General features: G+C 38.9%; 1 protein-coding gene across 4 annotated transcripts in view; it reads left to right on the top strand.

Annotated features, from left to right (window-relative positions):
• mapkapk5 (MAPK activated protein kinase 5) overlaps positions 1 to 20,603 on the top strand; it is a 112,527-nt gene extending 91,924 nt beyond the window's left edge. Inside the window, exons 12-13 of one of the 4 annotated variants that reach the window (XR_007896295.1) lie at positions 12,591 to 12,695; positions 19,397 to 19,440. Coding sequence is in view for 3 of the 4 variants with exons in the window: in XM_051689581.1 (XP_051545541.1) it covers positions 12,591 to 12,695; positions 19,397 to 19,491 (200 nt within the window). In the remaining variant the exon portion in view is untranslated. Of the gene's footprint in view, positions 1 to 12,590; positions 12,696 to 19,396 lie in introns of all 4 variants that reach the window. The other 3 variants (XM_051689581.1, XM_051689580.1, XM_051689579.1) reach the window with 3 other exon arrangements.
• Positions 20,604 to 24,007: the final 3,404 nt, after the last annotated feature.

Here is a 24,007-nt window from a genome sequence, read left to right as displayed (position 1 = left end):
GCCTGTGACTGTTTTTGACAGTCTTTTACTTGGCGTGGCCCGTGGAAGTGAGAGCGGCAGCCCCTCCGACCTGAGTGCGTGAAGAGTAGGGCGCACGCCAGGTCTTAGTAAGCTCCTTGTGGACCTCCAGGAAGAATGGAGCATTTCTCCGGGCCGTGGTCTGCTGACACGGCTGGACTGCAAGAACCATTAGTCCAGGTGATATTCCTCTGGTTCTTCAGGAGGGGACCACTCAAGACAAAGCTCCTCGACCGCCCTCGCAGTGGTGCAACGGTGAGCCTCTGAAGCGAAGAACCCGTTACAGAGAGTGTCCTCGTCGGGTGGAGGTGGAGAAAACTTGCCAGAACAACCAGGGGAGCAGTAAACCTTCTCGCTGCAGGCAATAGGATCACAGGTGGTGATTCATCATGTTAGCAGCTCACAGAGAAGAATCCTCCACTGAATTATGTATCTCGACGGTGAAGCATTAAAGGGTTTCCTGGACGAGGTCGAATGTTCATACTCATGAAGGAAAAAAATCTGAAGTAATGATGCTTTAGCGCCCAATTATATACACCTGGCGCACACCTAAAGGGGCGGGGCTCAAACATCATTGTCAATCAGAAGATTGGCGTTATTGTACAAGGGTTTCAATTAGGTCGTCAAGGAAAGTACTTTCCGCCATAGAAAAGTTGAGTGGACTGAATCGAAAAGGAACTGCCATTTCGCATGAAGCCGAGAATTAAGTGCAGCTTCTGTTTCATGATGTTTTTTAACCTGTGCTTGAGCGTAACATCATCCATCTGCAGCACTGGTGCAGGCGCACTTTGGTCAGAGTGGAATAAATGTGATTAAAGCATTTTCTTTCCAGTATAAAGCAATTTAAAAAAAAAAAAAAAAAAAAAGGTTTACTCCACATATCTTACTGCGATATCATTACTTTGATTATTAGCATAAACGCAATATCATAATAGCAGTATTCTGTTTACATGAGCACCAGTTTAATCTCAGTATTGCCTTAATTGCATTGTAATCGCATTATGAGGGTGAATGTAAATGTAGTACACAGAATATATATATATATATATATACACACACACACACTATATATATATATATATATATATATACACACACACATATACATACACTATATTGCCAAAAGTATTCGCTCATCTGCCTTTAGACGCATATGAACTTAAGTGACATCCCATTCTTAATCCATAGGGTTTAATATGACGTCGGCCCACCCTTTGCAGCTATAACAGCTTCAACTCTTCTGGGAAGGCTTTCCACAAGGTTTAGGAGTGTGTTTATGGGAAATTTTGACCATTCTTCCAGAAGCGAATTTGTGAGGTCAGACACTGATGTTGGACGAGAAGGCCTGGCTCGCAGTCTTCACTCTAATTCATCCCAAAGGTGCTCTGTCGGGTTGAGGTCAGGACTCTGTGCAGGCCAGTCAAGTTCTTCCACACCAAACTCGCTCATCCATGTCTTTATGGACCTTGCTTTGTGCACTGGTGCGCAGTCATGTTGGAACAGGAAGGGGCCATCCCCAAACTGTTCCCACAAAGTTGGGAGCATGGAATTGTCCAAAATCTCTTGGTATGCTGAAGCATTCAGAGTTCCTTTCACTGGAACTAAGGTGCCAAGCCCAGCTCCTGAAAAACAACCCCACACCATAATCCCCCCCTCCATCAAACTTCACAGTTGGCACAATGCAGTCAGACAAGTACCGTTCTCCTGGCAACCACCAAACCCAGACTCGTCCATCAGATTGCCAGATGGAGAAGCGTGATTCGTCACTCCAGAGAACACGTTTCCACTGCTCTAGAGTCCAGTGGCGGCGTGCTTTACACCACTGCATCCGATGCTTTGCATTGCACTTGGTGATGTATGGCTTGGATGCAGCTGCTCGGCCATGGAAACCCATTCCATGAAGCTCTCTACGCACTGTTCTTGAGCTAATCTGAAGGCCACATGAACTTTGGAGGTCTGTAGCGATTGACTCTGCAGAAAGTTGGCGACCTCTACGCACTATGCGCCTCAGCATCCGCTGACCCCGCTCTGTCATTTTACGTGGCCTACCACTTCGTGGCTGAGTTGCTGTCATTCCCAATCGCTTCCACTTTGTTATAATACCACTGACAGTTGACTGTGGAATATTTAGTAGCAAGGAAATTTCACGACTGGACTTGTTGCACAGGTGGCATCCTATCACAGTACCACGCTGGAATTCACTGAGCTCCTGAGAGCGGCCCATTCTTTCACAAATGTTTGTAGAAGCAGTCTGCATGCCTAGGTGCTTCATTTTATACACCTGTGGTCATGGAAGTGATTGGAACACCTGAATTCAATTATTTGGATGGGTGAGCGAATACTTTTGGCAATATAGTGTATATACACAGTTATATATGAACAGTATGTAGCATAAATGAGTACACCCGCTCTGAACATAAAGATATATTTTTATTTCTAAATGATTACTTTTACAATTCATGCAAAGATGACAAAATTTAAATGTATTAAACATATACTTAATAACCAAATCGAAAGATATGTTATCAATGTCTGTAAAATAATTAAATTAGGGAGCTTTGCTTAAATAAAGGATTTCAAAAATGAGTACACCCATGAATAAATATTTTAGTACTTAGAAAGTCCTCTGTAACTTTTAAATACTGCTCTGACCCTTCTTGACATGAAGTGTACAAGTTCATGACATACTGTGACATCTATCCTGTTCCACTCCTGGCGGATGACTTCCTTGAGTACTCTGATGTTAAATGGGGAGTGATGCTTGACTTGCACCCCACAGGTGCTCAAATATGGTTGAGGTTGGGTGAAATACTATCTTGTTTATCCACAATAATGCAGCAGTGGCTTTGGAATAATGAATAATGTTTAGGGTCATTGTCATGGTAAAAAAACTGCCCAGGGAGCTGAAGGGGCGGTCACACTAGACTTTGCATGTGAGATTATTTCAGACAACACAATGATCAAGGATATGTCATGCAAGGACTTCTGGTTTTAATAAACAATACATTACAAATAAATAAAAAAATCATCCAAAATGTTAAAATATACCATCTGCTTACTATCCAGTGTAGGGCTTTACTGGTTGTTTAGATCAGTGTTACTATCAGAAATAATTAATAATTATTTCTGTAGTTATTAATTAATATTTAAATTAATTGGATCTAACTCATTAAAACCTCATATGGGACTCCAGTAAATGTAGTGTGCTACGTTTAGGAGCAAGTTTGGTTATTAGCAATAATTAATAATTATCAAAGATAATTACTAATTATTAAAATCAATAGAACATTGATTAGAATCAGTGTTAGCTTTTTTAAATCCTTTAAATCAACAGTTATCAAAGATAATCGTTAATTGTTAACATCGATGAAACATTAATTAAAATTAATACTAGCTTATTGATCATTCAAATTCAATCATCAAAGATAATGATCAATTATCAAAAATCAATAGAATATTAATAAGGATTAACATTGATGGGGCACCACCCTGAAATCAGGGACTAATAACCGAATAGTAAAACAGTCTCAATATTGGATTGTTTTCTTAGGAAAATCGGCATCCGAAGAACATCGATTTTCGGGAAAAAAAACAATGAATGAAGGTTTGAATCTGAGCACTGACATCCCGTCAGCATGACACAGGTGTATGCAAAACAAACCAAAACACTTCTCTTTGTAATATAAACAAAAGTTTATTTATGCAGTAATATCAATTAATAATTAATACAATGCAGTCAATAAACTTCCGACTTACAACTACAAACTAAACAGTGATATGATTAGATATGGAAATAAAAATAATTCTATAACACATAGGGTGTGTGTGTGTGTGACAGTGTGTGTGTAAGGAGGCACGCGCACAAAATAGCGGATGTGACTCTCGTGGAGAGTATGTCACACGAGACTTCCGGCCAGGGAATATGACCGCGAATGGGGGCGGAGATGGCGTCTACCAGTTACCGCGTATATCCGCTTGTACGATAGCTTAGGGACAAAGCTGGGCTTTAGCATTTAAGCTATCTACGAGCCAAAATGTGTGCCAGAATGTTTGTGAGGGGTCGCGTGCCTGCGTGTGTGTGTGTGTGTGTGGTTAGTACGAGAGAGAGAGAAGTGACAGCCCTAAAGCTGATTTCGCGGTCGTGGGAGAGAAAGCAGCTGTTTAGTTCATCGCTCAGAGACGCGGTGGACGGCTCGTAAACAGTCCCGCGTACTTTGACTATTTAGTGGATGAACTCAGTTGCTGTCTCACCCGCGATGGCGAAATTGCACAACAATCCAATTTGGTTGGACCACAATACAGCAAAACAAATTCGTGATAATTAATACCCTGAGTATTAATAATGAGTGGACATGGTGGTCTGTAAACTGTACAAGCAAAAACCTTGAAACACAAGAATAACACACTATAATATTCTATCTCTGCCCAGACGTAACCTCTTACTTGAATCGCATGAGGACACAGGTAGAATGTGTTTTCCTCCGTCCTTTAACTTTGACCCGGATCCTTGAGGCTCGTGTGATGACGGGAGGCCGTTTCCTCGCTCTGTCGGCGGGCGGTACGGCTGTTGATTCTTGGCGGGCTGGCGGAGAACTCAGAAATGTCGACTTGATTGAAGATGGAAGAGAAATCTTTAATCTCTTCACTTCTGTAGGCAAATGGATGAAGATGCGAATTGCTCGGCGGTCTCCTTCGGATCCGTTAGAGTGTTTGGTTGAACACAGAGTAATCTCAACTCGTCCAGCGAGATGGAGATTGTATGGCTACAGTTTCAAGTTGGACATTACTTCCTTGTGCCACGAGGTTGCACTGGAGAGCAGCAAAAAAGCTACGTCTATATTCAGTGAACAAAGTCGCTGTAAGTAAATTCTGGAAGCATTTCAGAGGTACTTCAACTCCTGATGATGTCATGTTTGAGGGACGTTCTGTTGTGTGCCTCATCCAATAGGAGTTGAGAGTTCGATCCTTTAGTGAGCAAGGCTTCATGGATTTGTAGTCTGTTTTGGACTCCCTTTGTTTGATTTTGGCGCGATTTTTATCAGTAAAAGATACGACATGGAATGTGTGGGGGCTGAGTTAGGTTTTACGACTTGTGTTAGGCCTGCCTTTGTCTTCTATCTGAATACATGAGGCCCAACACCAGCAACAACAAAAAACATCTAACTTTGAAATATTAGAGGCCAGTAGTGTGTGACTTTTCAATCTTCTATTGGTCACACGTCATCTTTCAGTTCAGCATTCCCTCATCGTCATGATACCATTACTGCAGACATGCGCACAACGTCCCAGTTTCAGAAAGCAATCCGATCAAGCATTTACATGGCAAATATTTTCTTCTCAAATGGATTATAAAAGGTGTACACCACCCCTTACAATCTGAATTAAGTTTACATTAGATTTGACCAATTGTCGACGTGGTTACATGAGACTTTTTTTATTCAGGCTATGCTACTTGTCCGATCACAAACTGATTACTAGGGTCCATGTAAACGCACTTACTGTGTCTGAGAGTGATTCAATGGGTTAAGTAGCACTTTTACACTTTAACCAATTACGCCTATTTGAGTGTGATAGTTCAAAAGAATAATCTGCTGATCAATGTCCCTCAACTAGCACCAGAAAACATTTTAAGCTTTATATTGTAACTTTCAGGAGGTTGTACTCATTTTTGCAACATGGACTTTTATTATTTTGATAAGAAAGTGATTTTCTTGCTTAGCATTGACATGTTTCCTTAGTGTCTGATAAGTTCCTTAAACATTTCATTATACATGAACACCAATTATGTCTATTTTGTAAAGAGAAAGAGCTGAACATGTTAGGTTTCAGAGAGGGTGTTCTCATTTTATGCTGAGTACTACACTGATGAGCCAAATCATTATGACCACTTACAGGTGAAGTGAATAAAGTTGATGATCTCCTAACAAGGCCACATATCAAGGTTTGGGTAGATTAGATGGTAAGCGAACAATCAGTCCTCGTAATCAATGTGGAATGCAGGAGAAATGGGCAGCAGTAAAGACCAGAGCAACTTTGACAAGGGTCTAATTGTTATGGCCAGACGACTAACTTCAGAGCAACTCTAAAACGGCAAGGCTTGTGGGGTGCTCCCAGTCAGCAGTGGCGAGTACCTACCGACAGTGGTCTGAGGAGGGACAAACCGGCGTCCAAGGCTCATTGATGCACAAGGGCAACGAAGGCTGTCCCATCTTGTCCGACAGAAGTCCTACTGTAGCACAAGTCACAGAAAATTTTAATGATGGTTACGGGAGGAATGTGACACCACACAGTGCATTGCATCCTGCTGCATATGGGGCTGCATAGCGCAGACCGATCAGAGTGCCCATGATGACCCCTGTCCACCATCAAAAGCTCCTACAATGGGCACACAAGCGTCAGAACTGGACCTTGGAGCGGTGGAAGAAGGTCGCCTGGTCCAATGAGTCCCGTTTTCTTTTACATCATGTGGACGGCCATGTACGTGTGGCGCCATTTACCTGGGGAAGTGATGGCACCAGGATCACATGTTAGTGTGATGTACTGGACAATGTTCTGCTGGGAAACCCTGGGTCTGGCCATTTATTTGGACATCAATTTGACATGTGCCACCAACCTAAATATCATTGCAGACCAGGTACACCCCTTCATGGCAATGGTATTCCCTGATGGCAGTGGCCTCTTTCAGCAGGATAATGCACCCTGCAACACTGCACACAGGAATGGTTTGAGGAACATGATGATGACTTCAAGGTGTTGCCCTGAGGCCGAATGTATAAAAAATTTAGATTTAAATTTTATTCTTAAGTGTGTCAAAATTCTAAGAATGATGTCATTTTGCTCTTATTCTTAGACAAGAATAAGTGTGATTCATAAATGTTAATAGGTGTTAAGATATGGTCTCAGCTCCTAAACTCTTTAAGAGTGCTGGAGAGGTATCCAAACCTAGTTAAGAGTAGCACAGTGACTGATACGCAGAGACAAGTCATTATCCAACATAAGAAGAGTGTCTTGGACTTATAGTGCAATTAGGGCAAATGTGATTCGTAGTTGAGCAAGTGAAATCTATCGACATAATTTTAAATTTTTTATTTAATAAATACATTGAAACTCATTGTGAATTAAGCATTTGAAAAGGCTACATGCCTAAGCAACAATTAATCAATAAAATCTAAATATCATTAAATTATAAAAATCAATGATGAAAATAATCGATAAATAATTATGATTAGTTGGATATCTTCACTCTAGCACAGCAAACCTCCGTCTGTGATGCCACTTTACAGTAGTAAAAATATATTTGTTTGGAAAAAAGTCATTTAAAAAATGACAGAGTTTGAATCCAGGGCATGCTGAGTGACTCCAGTCAGGCTTCCTAAGCAACCAATTGGCCCGGTTGCTAGGGTGGGTAGAGTCACGTTGGGTTAACCTCCTCATGGTCACTATAATGTGGTTCTCGCTCTCGTTGGGGAGCATGGTGAGTTGTGCGTGGATGCCGCGGAGAAAAGCGTGAAGCCTCCGCGCTCAACATGCCGCGTGATAAGATGAGATTCGTCCTCTGCCACCTGGATTGAGGCGAGTCACTATGCCACCACGAGGACTCAGAAAAGGGGAGAAAAATAAAATAAAATGACAAGTTTTTTCTGCTTCTGAAAAAACCCAACCCAAGCACTATATAAAACGTTTAATAGAAGCTCATAGTTTCATGTGGGGTGTCAGGTGCTTTAACAGATTCCGTCTGCTATTTAATGCGCTCAAGAGATGTTTAACCCCAACTTATAACTTACCTATTACTGATTTATTCTTATTTGTAAATATAAACTCAAAGTCATGTAAGTTTACATTTCCATTATGCGAGTCATTTTTATTTTAAAAAGGCTTCTCTTGTAGTGTGCGCACATGTCTCAACCAAACGTAGCGCAACAACAGAGAAACAGACCACAATCAGTATGACAAAAATAATGATTTTGATCAAATATTGTTGATTTGTTGAACGTCAGATTTACCTCTTAAACCGAGTTTAATTGAAATCTTACATGTAACTGAAATTATATTGTAAGTTTGTTTTGTTATCATTTAGAGATTTAAAATATCCTTCTACATTAAAAGTGTGGACAAATGCTTATTTTGTTTTGATAATGTGAAAAGCATAAAGTATGGAATTTATATTACAACATTTTGCATATAGTACAATTATGCATTTAGATTTTTTGTAGCCTTCAGTTTGCAAATTTTAGAGGACAACATTTGGCAAGGTGTGGAATAATGTTTTAAAATACAGGAAATTAAATTTGGCTTTCTCATTTGATTTATCAAATAATTAACAGAAAATGACCTATTAAATCATGAATGAATGAATGAATGAATGAATGAATGGTGTCATACTAGCTGGAACAAATTACTTTTGCAGGCTCACTACTGGCTGATTCAGTGTTTGAGGGTGGCCATTTTGGGTCGACATCACTGTAGTCCTTATTTCACAACACTGTGCTGAAAGATGCTTTTAGTGTCTTTATAAAAAGCTCCTACTCTTATACAAGTCATACTTTTTGCTAAGAATGTTTTTACACTTAAATCAAAGCTTAAGACTATTTGTAAGAGCATTTCTGAGAAATTTTATGCATACATCCCCTGGACTCCAAATTCCCCAGATCTCAATCCGATTGAGCATCTGTGGGATGTGCTGGACCAACAAGATCCACGGCAGCTCCACCTCGCAACTTACAGGACTTGAAGGATCTGCTGCTAATGTTTTGGTGCCAGAGACCACAGGACACCTTCAGGGGTCTTGTAGAGTCCATGCCTCAGCAAGTTGGTGCTGTTTTGGTGGCATGTGGAGGACCAACAGCATATTAGGCAGGTGGTCATAATGTTTTTGCTCATCAGTGTCTACTATTTATATGTATATGTGTGTGTGTGTGTGTGTGTGTGTGTGTGTGTGTATATATATATATATATATATATATATATATAATACACACACACACATATATATATATATATATATATATATATGTGTGTGTGTGTGTGTGTGTGTTTTTTGTTTTTTTTGAGCCATATACAGGTGCATCTCAATAAATTAGAATGTCGTGGAAAAGTTCATTTATTTCAGTAATTCAACTCAAATTGTGAAACTCATGTATTAAATTCAATGCACACAGACTGAAGTAGTTTAAGTCTTTGGTTCTTTTAATTGTGATGATTTTGGCTCACATTTAACAAAAACCCACCAATTCACTATCTCAAAAAATTAGAATACATCATAAGACCAATAAAAAAAAACGTTTTTAGTGAAGTGTTGGCCTACTGGAAAGTATGTTCATTTACTGTATATGTACTCAATACTTGGTAGGGGCTCCTTTTGCTTTAATTACTGCCTCAGTTCAGCGTGGCATGGAGGTGATCAGTTTGTGGCACTGCTGAGGTGGTATGGAAGCCCAGGTTTCTTTGACAGTGGCCTTCAGCTCATCTGCATTTTTTGGTCTCTTGTTTCTCATTTTCGTCTTGACAATACCCCATAGATTCTCTATGGGGTTCAGGTCTGGTGAGTTTGCTGGCCAGTCAAGCACACCAACACCATGGTCATTTTACCAACTTTTGGTGCTTTTGGCAGTGTGGGCAGGTGCCAAATCCTGCTGGAAAATGAAATCAGCACTTTAAAAAGCTGGTCAGCAAAAGGAAGCATGAAGTGCTCCAAAATTTCTTGGTAAACGGGTGCAGTGACTTTGGTTTTCAAAAAACACAATGGACCAACACCAGCAGATGACATTGCACCCCAAATCATCACAGACTGTGGAAACTTAACACTGGACTTCAAGCAACTTGGGCTATGAGCTTCTTCACCCTTCCTCCAGACTCTAGGACCTTGGTTTCCAAATGAAATACAAAACTTGCTCTCATCTGAAAAGAGGACTTTGGAACACTGGGCAACAGTCCAGTTCTTCTTCTCCTTAGCCCAGGTAAGACGCCTCTGACGTTGTCTGTGGTTCAGGAGTGGCTTAATAAGAGGAATACGACAGCTGTAGCCAAATTCCTTGACACGTCTGTGTGTGGTGGCTCTTGATGCCTTGACCCCAGCCTCAGTCCATCTTGAATCGATTTTGCTTGACAATCCTCATAAGGCTGCGGTTCTCTCGGTTGGTTGTGCATCTTTTTCTTCCACACTTTTTCCTTCCACTCAACTTTCTGTTAACATGCTTGGATACAGCACTCTGTGAACAGCCAGCTTCTTTGGCAATGAATGTTTGTGGCTTACCCTCCTTGTGAAGGGTGTCAATGATTGTCTTCTGGACAACTGTCAGATCAGCAGTCTTCCCCATGATTGTGTAGCCTAGTGAACCAAACTGAGAGACCATTTTGAAGGCTCAGGAAACCTTTGCAGGTGTTTTGAGTTGATTAGCTGATTGGCATGTCACCATATTCTAATTTTTTGAGATAGTGAATTGGTGGGTTTTTGTTAAATGTGAGCCAAAATCATCACAATTAAAAGAACCAAAGTCTGTGTGCATTGAATTTATTTAATACACGAGTTTCACAATTTGAGTTGAATTACTGAAATAAATGAACTTTTCCACAACATTCTAATTTATTGAGATGCACCTGTATGTAATATGTTTTGTTTTTTTCTCTGCCAAATATTCACTATCATTAATTTTATGTTTTGCATTTAACAATGCAGCTGATCTGATCGGTATGTCTAGACCTTTTAGTTTATGGGACTAGCTGACACAAAATACTTTTTAGAACTAGGCTTGTACTGTGGTATGACATACCATCTAATTGTTTTTTTAAACCACATTTTCTAATTTTTTAGAATTAATATGCATTTAGCTTTTTTAACCTAGTAATTAAGATACTACACAAATGTTTAAAATTTCATTTACACACTAGGACCATTTAAAATGAAATTGTGAATTTCAAAATGTGCTTAAAAATGGCAACAATCTTAAAAGAAATGGTGACGATTTACATGACCTGTGCATGTTAATTATACTGCTTAAATTCTGACCTCAAATCTTGATGTGTCATTAATTTTACTCAATTTTACTGCATTTTTCATTCTAAAGTAAAGCATGGCACATGGCTTAAAGTTTGTGAAAAAGCAATGTCTGGGTGCATTGACTCATTGAAGCATTTGTCATGCCCCCAGTCAAAATGGTCTAGAACCGCCACTGCCGAAATGAACTTCAAAACACCTTTGTTTTGGCCTGATTTGGTTCTAAATGATGTCACACCCAGTCATTCTTTTATGTCATATGAATTATACAGGGGCCTTTAGTCACACAGACAGTAGGACTAGTTCTGCCTTAACATTTACATGGGAAAAAGACATGGGGTTCACATTTGAAGAAAAGGAATGGAAAAGATTATCGGGAACCTCAGATGTCTAGAGACATTAGAACATGTCTTATTAAATTAAAAGATTATACATATCTGCTGGATGCCAGAAGGTTATTTAAAGCAGGTTTGGGGGATAGTCCAGATTGCTGATTTTGCCAAAGGGAGGAGGGAATTCTGATTCATGCCCTGTGGTTATGTTCAGAAGTTCATATTTTTAGAGCTATATGATTATATAGCTGAGATATCGCAGGCCCAATATAACTTGTGTTCGAGTTTGTATATTCTCTGTGATCCTCTGCCTTGAGTCACATAAGGAAATCAGAATCACAATGCTGGGCAGACAAATCCTTTTGAGAGGCTGAAAGTCCTCTGGGAAGCCATCAACTTAAGAGGGCCTCTCAGAACTGGAATGGGTGGCAGCTTACAAGAGACTCTCCTTCAGTTTGCTTAGGAGGATAGATAGCTATTATTATAAATGGGGAACATTATTATTATTATTATTATTTTTCAATCTGCAAATAATCAAAGCGTACAAAAGCAGTATTAATGGCCATGGTAACAATTACATAGCTTTTCCTAGGTCCTGGTAGAGATATGGACAGCTGTTTCCCCAGTGCATGCATGATTAGCCGAGCCTCCACCAAAACGATAACTGTAGGACCACCCCGTACATACGAGGAGGTTATGAAAGGATAGTCGAGCAGCCACATAGAGATGAGCTGCCAGACCCCGCAACCCAGACCAGAATTAGCATCACGCAGCAGCCTAGATGTCATCCAAACTAATAACCCTGGGCCCCACCCCTACTTGGATCAAGCCACTGTACAACACAATGTACTGCGCCAATAACATGTTACCTTCCTATTCAAAAACTCCACATGCTGTATTAAAAAAAATCCAATAGTCATTTCTGTTCAACATTGCAGCAAATTTTAGGGACTATTTATTTTTCTAACAATTTTTGAGACCTACTTACTATTAGGGATGGTCCAATCGATCAGCCACTGATTGGTATCAGCTGATATTCACTTCCTTTGACTCAATCATCTTTGCAGTAGTATCAGTGAAGGTAACCAGTGCATACAATGGTAGTGTGTTAACGCATTAGCGCCATGAACGCAAAATGTAAACATTACAAATTTCACATTATATACTGCATATACTGTATATTACTTTAAATCATCATTGAGTGGTATGTTTATTAAAATTATTATAATTTTTTTTTTTTTTTGCAGGCGACAATGAGGATGAAAAACTTAATGAAGTTACATATGAAGCGTGGCGCTTCAATCGGGACTGCAAGCTTCTGAGAGATGGATTGCAAGGATTAAGTTGGGATGGTAAGTGTTTTTTTGGAGATTTTTTTTCTATTGAAATTACACTCTGTACTTGTTATATTACTATACACATTTTCGAAATCAATGTGATTAATGAAATATGATTTTTTATGCTGTTAACATTTTTCAGTTTGCCATGATAACTGCACAAAGCTGTAGCACAAGTCTGTCTCTGCAGTTTACATGTTGTAGGCTTGCATTTTAGTTTTTTTTTTGTTGTTGTTTTTTAGAAAATCAATTTCTTAAAAACAACTTGAATCTATAATGATTTAGCATTAAAGTGTAAACGATTTAATGTTTCCTACAAATCCATATGTATCATTTTCAGCATGTTGCATTTACAACCAATGTCCATTGTAAATAATAAATATTAACTATACCAAATAACTATTAAAACAATCATTAGCTGATTTTTTTATTTTATTTACTTATTTTTTAATGAGCATTTGCATGTAGAGTAGAAATAAAGCATGGTTATATTTTTGTGTTTCTGGAACTTAATATATGATAAATGATATTATCATGTAAATGATAAACAGCATCAGAGCTTAACTCTTTTATTTCAAAAGATCAATAAAAATTGTATTATCATATGACCACTTTAAGCTTTTAAGTCTTTAAGACCCTTCAGAATTAAAGCTTAAGACTAAAAACAGCTAGATGTGTTGATGTCTTGTCGTCAGGTGTGCACACTGTCCCGACGAGCAAGAGACTGACAATGAGCCATAGCCAATGAAATATAGAAAGAGCGCAAGAGGAGAGAAAGGTATAGGTACCAGGAGACAAACATTATTAGAAAATAAAATAAACAAACCTCTCTACCCGTGTTTTTATTATTTTCAGCAGTATTTTCTTATTTATTTCCCTTTGCAAATAAGTGCTAAATAAAATTAAAAAAATGGGCGCCGCTTTTTCATGTTTGTATAAAGGGGAGAGCAATTTATTGGCTAGTAGGTTACAAAAATAATTGGAAAATTAAAATAAAACATCACTCACATATCTCTACCTGCTTTTTTTTTTTTATATATATATATATATATATATATATGTTATATCATTTATGAAACCCAGACAACACCGACAATTACAATTGCAGTAGTTTTTTTTGTTTTGTTTTTTTGTTATTAACATTTTTATCGATTCATAAATTAACACAAAAAAAACAACAACATATATATATTGAATCAATCACTTCAAACATTAAGCCCCCACTATATCCCTCCCCCTACCAAACTACAGGGTGTTTATATAGTAACTTAATCCATCCAATAAAAGTACTTCCGAACCCATATATTTCCAAAATCTTAAAAAGATAATCCCATTCTACTATATCAAACGCCTTTTCGGCGTCAAGTGAGATGGCAGCAACCGGAGTCTGACCATTCGCCACTGACCACATGATATTAATGAAACGCCTAATGTTGTCAGAAGAGCTGCAGCCCCTAATAAACCCCACCTGATCTATATGTATAAGAGATGTCATAACTTAATCGGTTAGCCAGAATTTTTGCCAGAATCTTACATCTAGCTGGATCAGGGAAATTGGATGGTAACTTTTACACTCGCTTGGATCTTTGTCCTTTTTAAGAATCAGACTGATCCGGGCTTGTGTCATGGTTGGGGGAAGCTTTCCATTCTTTAATGATTCCGTATAAACTTCTAACAAAAGTGGAGCCAGTTCTGTAGCATAAGATCTAAAAAAATTCAGCACCAAAGCCATCTGGCCCCGGAGCCTTGCCTGTAGGCAGGGCCTTAATTACCTCGTCAAGCTCCTCCAAGGTTATCTCAGAATCAAGAGAATTTTTTTGCTCAGTTGTCAGTTTAGGGAGTTCTAATGGTTCCACAAAATTTTGAATATCTTCATCAGTAGACGAAGACGTGGAACTAAAAAGATCAAGATAGAATTCTTTAAAAGCATTATTAATATCAATGGCTGAGGTAAATATTTCACCACCAGCAGATTTCACTGAGGGAATGGTAGAAAAAGACTCTCTCTGTTTTATATATTCTAGCAAAAAGCTTCCCTGCTTTGTCACCCGACTCAAAATATGAATGTCTTGCCGAGTAACCAAAACTCCACTTTCCGTGACAAAATAATATTATATCTGTCAAACGGGTCAATTCTCTGAGGCCATCATTAACGACATTTGGCGCTTCAGCTCTGCCTCTGCACTTTTAATATTCCCTTCCAACTCCACGAGTTCTCGTGCTTTGGATTTTTTGGTGAATGAGGCATACTGTATGATCCGACCCCTAAGAACCACCTTGAGTGCCTCCGAAGTCATGCCCACAGAGGATACTGAGGACCAGTTGGTCTCCATATAAACATTGATTTCGGTCTTTAACATTTTTCGGAAATCAGGATTTTGCAAAAGGGATACATTAAGGCACCAACTATATGATTTATTTTTCTCCGCATGGGCGTGATCTGAGACCAAGATATTTCCAGTTGAGCAGTCAACAACAGATGAAATGAGGGACTTAGATATAAAAAAAAAAAAAAAAAAAATCTATTCTAGAATAAATCTTATGGACTGATGGAAAAAAATGTATAATCCCTACCAGATGGGTTCAATAGTCTCCAAATATCTGCAAGACCAAGATTTTTACACATCCTGTGAAGCATCAATGTTGCACTAGTGGGCTTAAACACTTTTGCTTCATTATAATTAAGGACTGAATCCATCAACAGATTAAAGTCTCCTCCCAATATTATATCATGAGGGGTGCCAGCGGCTTGCAACATCCCTTCAAGGTCTATAAAAAAGCCTTGATCATCAGCGTTAGGTGCGTAAATAGCCAAAATCAACCTTTGCCCTAAATTTCTCCTAAAACAATAATGATTCTTCCTAATTTATCTTTCATCTGTTTGAGACATTTGAATTGTAGATGCTTACGTATCAGTATAATGACTCCCCTGCTCTTACTTGAGCCAGCACTAAAGAAAACATGTCCACCCCATATCTTCCCAATTTTTTCCGCTTCCTGTGGGGAAAGATGTGTTTCTTGAAGAAACACTATCATATTTTTTTACGCTTTTTATGGGGTACCCCAACCCATTCACATTCCATGTGGAGAGAGATAATCCACTCATATTAACAATCGACATATTGATATAATAGAAAAAATAAATTGTGTGTCAAAAACAAGATTATTAAGACCACATTCCCCAATAGAGCAACAATAAAACCCCGAACTTCCCCCCGAACAAAACAAACAGAAAAAAGAAAAACGTGCGCATTAACCCCACGCACGATAGCACCAACCGGCGTCAATCCCTCAAAACTCAAAGAGTCCATGTACGCATGCGAGAACCCCCGCGACAACTTTGCCGTTGGATTATTCAAGTGCTTCTGCACAAATTTTGTGAGGCAAAATTACATGACAGAAAATACTTTGTAAAACAGACCCCAGCCAACAGGCAGAATAAACACAAAGAACATGTAGATTGATTCATAAAACTGTCTTGAAGATGTGTTCCTCCACAAAACAACTTCCAGCTGATATAAAGCCATTCAGTTTCCTCGGTCACACAGACAATTGTTCAGTGAGCCGGTTGTTATGAGTGCAGCAGATGACGTAATCATTCTAATGTCCCTTAAAAATAATCCACAAAAACAAACTCCAGCCACTAGGCGGAACCAGCACAAAAAGAAACAAAACCGGCATCCCAGTTCTTCGGATGATCAAGAGCCAAACTCACTCGGAGGTAGCATAAAAAAGTACATCATGACTTACTCAGCCCGTCAACTTTATAAAAGACGTCCATTATGTGAGCATGTAGATATTTTGCGGTTATCCATAGTGTTCATTCTCAGTCTGGCCAGGAACTTAAGTGTAAAAGCGATCTTCCGTCAATGCATAAGTTTCTTGGAGTCATGTCACAAAACAAACTTCAGCCACTAGGTGGAGCCAACGCGCAAAAAAAAAAAAAAAAGGCAGTCACTGAACAGCGAGTCAATCCACTAATATAAGAAACATCAAATGGCTTACTCCAATGTATTTATAAAGGAGAGTGCCTGTTTGGGACATGTAAATACTTTGCTGCCGTCCCTGGTGTCTATTCTCAGTTTGGCCGGAAACATTAGTGCAAAAGCGATCTTCCATTGATGTAAGAGTTTCTTAAATTCCTTGAACCGATCGCGTTTCTCTCTTGTCGGACTCGCAAAGTCCGGGATCAAGAAATTATTGTGATTCTTCCAAGAAAGCTTTCCTTTGCTCCTTGCCTCACGTAACACGAGATCTTCATCGGATGATCTCAGAAATTTGGCCAGAATTGATCGGGGCCTGTCTCCCTCAGCAGATCTGCGAGCCGGGACTCTATGAGCTTGCTTGATTTCCAGTTTATGGCCTGTTATGTTGAGCAGACTCGGGAAAAGCTCGTCCAGGAATTTCACCATATCTCTGCCCTCTTTATTCTCAGGAATTCCAACAATTCGTATGTCATTCCTTCAGCTCATATTTTCAAAATATTCAAGTTTTTCCAAAATGTGTTCCAAGTCTGTTTTGGACACGTGCGGATTAGCGGATAATTCCCTTTCCGATAATCGATTCAATTCTCAACATCTGCGACTCTTGTGACCAACTCGGAGAATTTTGTTTCCATCGCCGTAATCGATCGACGTATTACAGCGAGATCCTCCAAGTCAGCATCAATGAGATGTTGGACAGCTGACGCTGGATTTCATCTCCCGATGTGCTTCCCAAATCGAGTCCCCGGCTCGCAGTCCCGTCAGAGGCCTCAGCTTGAACACGTAAGTGTCTTTTAATGTCTCCAGAGTCTGAGGATTTTGACTTCTTTGCCATGTTTACCTCAAAGAGCAAATATGTAACTGGGTGTATCGAAAAGCAACGTGCGCAGAGCTCGTGATTCACACATCTGCTTCTCACATGTTGTCACGTGTCCCTCTCCCTACCTGCTTTCTTTATTATTTTCAGCTGTTTTTCTTATTTTTTCCCCTTTGCAAATGTTGCAGATAAGCGCAAAAACGGGCGCGAGCCACTCTTTTCATGTTTGTTGACGGTTTGTGAATTAATTTTCTTGTATCGTTATTTTAAGATGCGTTTTAGGCGAACCATTTAAAATGGGATGACACTAAAGGCAGCTGTAACGGGGTCCACTGTTTTGAGATTTTTCCATTAAAAACACATTCAGCATTGGGCTCATGTGCCACAGCAGCAGAGTGCTGCATAATAAAACAAGAGTTTAAGCTTTGCCGGTTACCGTGAGGAGTAAAAATGGATATAATTGCACTATCGGAAATTTTTAAAAAGAGAATACATGAACATGCACAAGAACTTAACAAGAACAAAATTCTTCTGAAATTCAGTGTGGCTGATATCAACATGAGGGACACATATATGAGAAGCACGCACATTTAGACCCGTGTCCACCTGGTATTAATATCGGGTGATCCGATCACATGTGGTCAGGTGAGACACATTGCTGTTTACACCTGGTCCCTTAAATGCGTCTCCTGTGACCACTTGTGATCGGCTTTGGATGGGAGAGACTCTGTTTCATGATGACATACATCAATCACTTTGTCAGTGTGTTACTGCGTGATAAACTGCAGCAAAGTCAGAAAAGACAAAGAAAACGTGAAAATAAAGGCGTGCTCCCAGATGCAGCTGAAATTTTATCAAAGCCCAAAATCAACATTTAGAGCAGAGTTGTCCGTTATTTAGTTGATTACCTGTATTAACCTGAGCTGCAGATGTTTGTGCTTCTCATAAGTGTCCGTGCATGTTGATATCAGACACACTGAATAAGATCAGTGAAGTTCTCAGTTTTGTGTTTGTATCAACTTTTGTAACATTTTCAGATCAGACTTTTTTCTTTCTTCTTAAAGCCGCTCGCAACCGGCAAAGTTTAAACTCTTGTTGTAGCACAGCGGTTGATTGACAGGTGAGGGGTGGTGCTTTACTGCTGTCCGGGACTCATTCAGGACAGATTAGCGTTTACACGTCAAAAGCGTTTACATGCGTTTTGGACCACATTCATAAGTTTTGTGATCCGATCAAAAAAAAATTAGACCCTGTTTAGACCTGTATTTAGCGCTGACCACATCTGATCTGATCACCAAAAACGCATCTTAATACCAGGTGGAAACAGGGTCATAGAAGCTCAGTTACAAGTAGGCTAATGTTTCAGTAATGGTTCAGTTTAAAAAATAAAATAAAATAAAGACTGTAACTGGTAATGTCAAAATACACATACATGTATATGCACAAGCAGGCATTAAGAATTACTGCACAGTTCAGAAACAAAATATGCTTGATATATGACAAAGGACATTAGACATTTTTGTTGATAAAACTTTCACATTTTTTTTCCAGTTAACCTAACAGGTGGCATCAAAATACATCAGTCCTGACTGATCACCTTTGAGCATCTAATAAAGGAAATTCTGTTCAACTCTTTATACTTTTATTAATCAGATATATATAAAAATATAGGGACTATTAACCAAACTTTCATGACATTCTACTATTTGAATGTATATCTTTTAACTAATGATCTGTTTATTACTGTATAATGTTATAATGCTTGTTAATGTTATCCATGAAAGTTATTATAAAGTGTTGTTCCATTTTTCAAAAGCCATCATTTCTGGATCAATTGAATAAATCAGTCTGTTATTATTTGCGTTATTATTGCAAAGGACAATTCTAACCTGACATCTATTTTTCTTTCTTCACAGGTAGAACTTTTTCAGACAAAGTAGATCGCTTAAAATTGGCTGAAATTGTGAAACAGGCCATTGAAGAAAAGACAAATTTACAAGACTCCCAATAACAAGTGCTGTAGTTCTACTTCCTTTTGTACTTTTTATTGTAACTGCAAAAAGTATTTTTGTATTAAATTGCAGACCTTTTTCCATGGTCATGCTGCAGTCTGTTGTATATATGTAGCTAAAACCAAGTTGTTGTTGTTGTTGGTATTTGTTCTGTCTATAAACTACAGTAAAGAAATGTCTTCTTAAAAATACAGTATTTTCATTTCTTAAAATTATGAAAAATGGGAAATCCAGTCAGTTTTTTCCTGCTGAAATGGAAGGGATTACACACAATATCTATTTTAGATTTAAGATATTTTATCACCTCAACACCTCAACTTTACTTTTGTTTGAGGGATTCAAGGGTATTTACTAAGGATGTGCTGCTAAGCCATTATCTGTATCTGTTGCTATGGCAAAATTATCTGTATCCGGCTAGAACCAGATGTGGGCGGGGCTTAAACCAGAAGTTTGTCAAAACTAAATGAAAAAAAAATTAAAGTACATTTTAAAAGTAACTATTACATTTATAGTTTCTATGAATAAAACATGCCTTTTATATGCCTATTCATAAAATATTAATAATAATAATTATTATTGTTTAATTAAATTATTATTCTTTTTTTTAAACTTTTTTTTATTACCAGATGAATTTGAATATGTAGGCTACATTAACTGTGGAATATGTTGTAAACTGTGGTTTCTCGTATTTCAGACATTAATATCTGCTTAAACAGAATTTTAGTTTATGTTTGTTTTCGTTTTTTTCATCTGTACATGTATAACAATGTTATTCTGGAGGCACGAGGTGTCAAGCAATTTTAAAATGCCAAGCACACATTATGCAGTGAATATTAAATACAAACAATATAAAAATGAGAATAAATCAATATAGCCTACAAACAGGTAAAAGCCCCATAAGTGTATCAGGAAATTTTACGATACACTAGAGGCTGATTTTGTGCGCACGTATTTTTGAGTTAAATTACATGCGCAGATTTAGAGAAATGCAGTGGAATTAATGGCAAGAGCGAGCCTCTCTTGCATTTCCATAAGAGAAGAACTGGAAAAGAATGAGCATGTTTTAGTGTCCTCAAATAACGTGTGCAGGAATATTCTGAATAGATGTACACTCTATGGAGCATTTAAACTTTTTTGAATAAAGTATAAAATAATAAATGCTTAACCAGTTAATTACCTTAATTGATGATGTGGATATAATTGTGGTCAATATTAAGAGTTGGACAGACTAACTCTGCTGTGAAATCATCACTTCAGGTTAGGAATTCAACATCGTGCTCAGGTTGGTTTATGAATGCATGCATGTGAATCATTGCGAGTGAAACATTAACAGACATTTCAGTGGAAAATGTATATGATACTCATTATTCATTGAAGTCATTATTCGTGCCTTTCTGAGTAAGGCATTAAGCTTGGGGCACATCCAAATATTTGCATTTTCTGTGTTGAATCAAATTGAATTGAATCAAAACTAAACATGAAACAATGTCATTAAACCAGAATAAATGCAAGACAATGATGAACATTACAATCAGAGGTGTAGTCAAGAGCAGACCCTCCAAGCCCCCTAAGACCAAGACTAGACCCTTCGAGACACTGACCAAGACCCAGTGGTGTAGTCGGGGCCATACGCAGGTATGCTTACTTTTTTCCAAGGGCTGTTTATGTATAACGACTTCTAAGGATTAATATTTGCGTAATCCCACTTATTTTGCTGCTTCAGAAGTCCATAATCTACTGTAGTTAGTTTCACTTCAACTGTATTGGATTGCTGTTTTGTGAAACTGGTGATTTTTTGTTGTAATTGGTGCATTATCACTTGAATTCTGCCATTCCACGCCCCTGACAACCTGAAACACACACACCTTTTGCGTGAATTGTGTGAGATATCGGCTGTTGCTTTACACGGACGCTACACAGAAAAGGCTGGGGAAAAGGTCAGTGACAATCAGCACAATTTTGTCAAAATCATATAGCATTCGAGGGCATGTTAATTGTTTCCCACCATTGGGATTTTAAAACACCAGTAAACTCACCTATTCATGAGCTCGTTCTGGAAGAAAGAGGTAAGAAAAACTGCATTAATTCGAAATAAAAGCACAGTAGTACAGGTTTAGTTAAAACACAACGTGTTTTATTTTCTTACATTTCTCTTATGATGAACACTATTTACTGGCAAAACAACGACACTAATCCAAGGAGAAATACACTATTTTCATGTTAAGCCATGTTAAGTTTTCTTACCTCTCCCTTGTGTTCTTTGCTCGCTTTCTGTATTTAGTCACAATTTAAATAACAGTTGTTTTTCATGCTGCTAAGAGAAACGATTTGAAGTTGACTGTTTAGTCACTGTCTTGATTTACTAATGCATAGAACAGCAATTAACTAATTCAGGAACACAGTTCTCAGCTTGTTTGGGATGTGTAGCTATATAAATGCAATACATTTATATTAATCAATATTATTAATAGCGATTACAATATCAAGGGAAAAAAATCTTCAATTATGATTTTAGTCATAATCGTGCAGCCTGGCTCCTGCCAACAACTCATAAGAATACTGGCCACTCCCGCTTACAACTGTAACAAGCTTATTGGGTCCCTTGGCTACCGCAAGATTTGTAATGGCCTGTACATGGCAGTTATAACCATAAATCACTAATGATTGCTTTGTATGTGAGAACATAGTTCTTGCACTTACATTAATGTGATGATGCTTGTCGAAGCATGCATGATGTCACAGAGGCAGAAGTACTTGCAAATTCACAGTAAGTGAAGATGCCACACTAGTGGTTGAAATAATTATCACATTTAGTTCACTGGTAATGACGTTTATGCCGACTGTCTGTGATTTTTGGAGCTTCAAAAGTGAAATCGCCATCCAATTTGCAATTGCAAGGACCTACTGAGCAAAGATATTTTTCGATTTTTTCCCCCGATTAACACATTTATTGATTTTCACACTTGAAACAGAAATGCAAAACATATATTCACAGAATAAACTATAACCCCCATTATTACCTTTACCCACTCCCAATCCCACCCTGACCCTCAACAAATATCCCTGTGGTCACAACTTGAGTTACACACACACACACAAAAGGAAAATATATATACACTATATTGCCAAAAGTATTCGCTCACCCATCCAAATAATTGAATTCAGGTGTTCCAATCACTTCCATGGCAACAGGTGTATAAAATGAAGCACCTAGACATGCAGACTGCTTCTACAAACATTTGTGAAAGAATGGGCCGCTCTCAGGAGCTCAGTGAATTCCAGTGTGGTACTGTGATAGGATGCCACCTGTGCAACAAGTCCAGTTGTGAAATTTCCTCGCTACTAAATATTCCACAGTCAACTGTCAGTGGTATTATAACAAAGTGGAAGCAATTGGGAATGACAGCAACTCAGCCACGAAGTGGTAGGCCACGTAAAATGACAGAGCGGGGTCAGCGGATGCTGAGGCGCATAGTGCGCAGAGGTCGCCAACTTCCTGCAGAGTCAGTCGCTACAGACCTCCAAAGTTCATGTGGCCTTCAGATTAGCTCAAGAACAGTGCGTAGAGAGCTTCATGGAATGGGTTTCCATGGCCGAGCAGCTGCATCCAAGCCATACATCACCAAGTGTAATGCAAAGCGTCGGATGCAGTGGTGTAAAGCAGGCCGCCACTGGACTCTAGAGCAGTGGAGACGCATTCTCTGGAGTGACGAATCACGCTTCTCCATCTGGCAATCTGATGGACGAGTCTGGGTTTGGCGGTTGCCAGGAGAACGGTACTTGTCTGACTGCATTGTGCCAACCTGTGAAGTTAGGTGGAGCGGGGGATTATGGTGTGGGGTTGTTTTTCAGGAGCTGGGCTTGGCACCTTAGTTCCAGTGAAAGGAACTCTGAATGCTTCAGCATACCAAGAGATTTTGGACAATTCCATGCTCCCAACTTTGTGGGAACAGTTTGGGGATGGCCCCTTCCTGTTCCAACATGACTGCGCACCAGTGCACAAAGCAAGGTCCATAAAGACATGGATGAGCGAGTTTGGTGTGGAAGAACTTGACTGGCCTGCACAGAGTCCTGACCTCAACCCGACAGAGCACCTTTGGGATGAATTAGAGTGAAGACTGTGAGCCAGGCCTTCTCGTCCAACATCAGTGTCTGACCTCACAAATGCGCTTCTGGAAGAATGGTCAAAAATTCCCATAAACACACTTCAAAACCTTGTGGAAAGCCTTCCCAGAAGAGTTGAAGCTGTTATAGCTGCAAAGGGGGGGCCGACGTCATATTAAACACTATGGATTAAGAATGGGATCTCACTTAAGTTCATATGCGTCTAAAGGCAGATGAGCGAATACTTTTGGCAATATAGTGGATATAAAAAAATTATCACACACATGTAAAATTGCACTTCTCTCTCCACTGCCCCTCCCCGATTATTGAATGAATCTAAGTTGCCTAGCCTTCTACATGACCTCTCCTCGAATGCCGCTACCCTGCCCATCTCTATGCACCACTCTTGAA

The sequence above is a fragment of the Myxocyprinus asiaticus genome, chromosome 4 (genome assembly GCF_019703515.2).
Source record: "Myxocyprinus asiaticus isolate MX2 ecotype Aquarium Trade chromosome 4, UBuf_Myxa_2, whole genome shotgun sequence".
In the NCBI taxonomy this organism is placed as follows: domain Eukaryota; kingdom Metazoa; phylum Chordata; class Actinopteri; order Cypriniformes; family Catostomidae; genus Myxocyprinus; species Myxocyprinus asiaticus.
The sequence above is the reverse complement of the archived record's forward strand: the minus strand, read 5'-3'. Positions and strand labels throughout refer to the sequence as shown.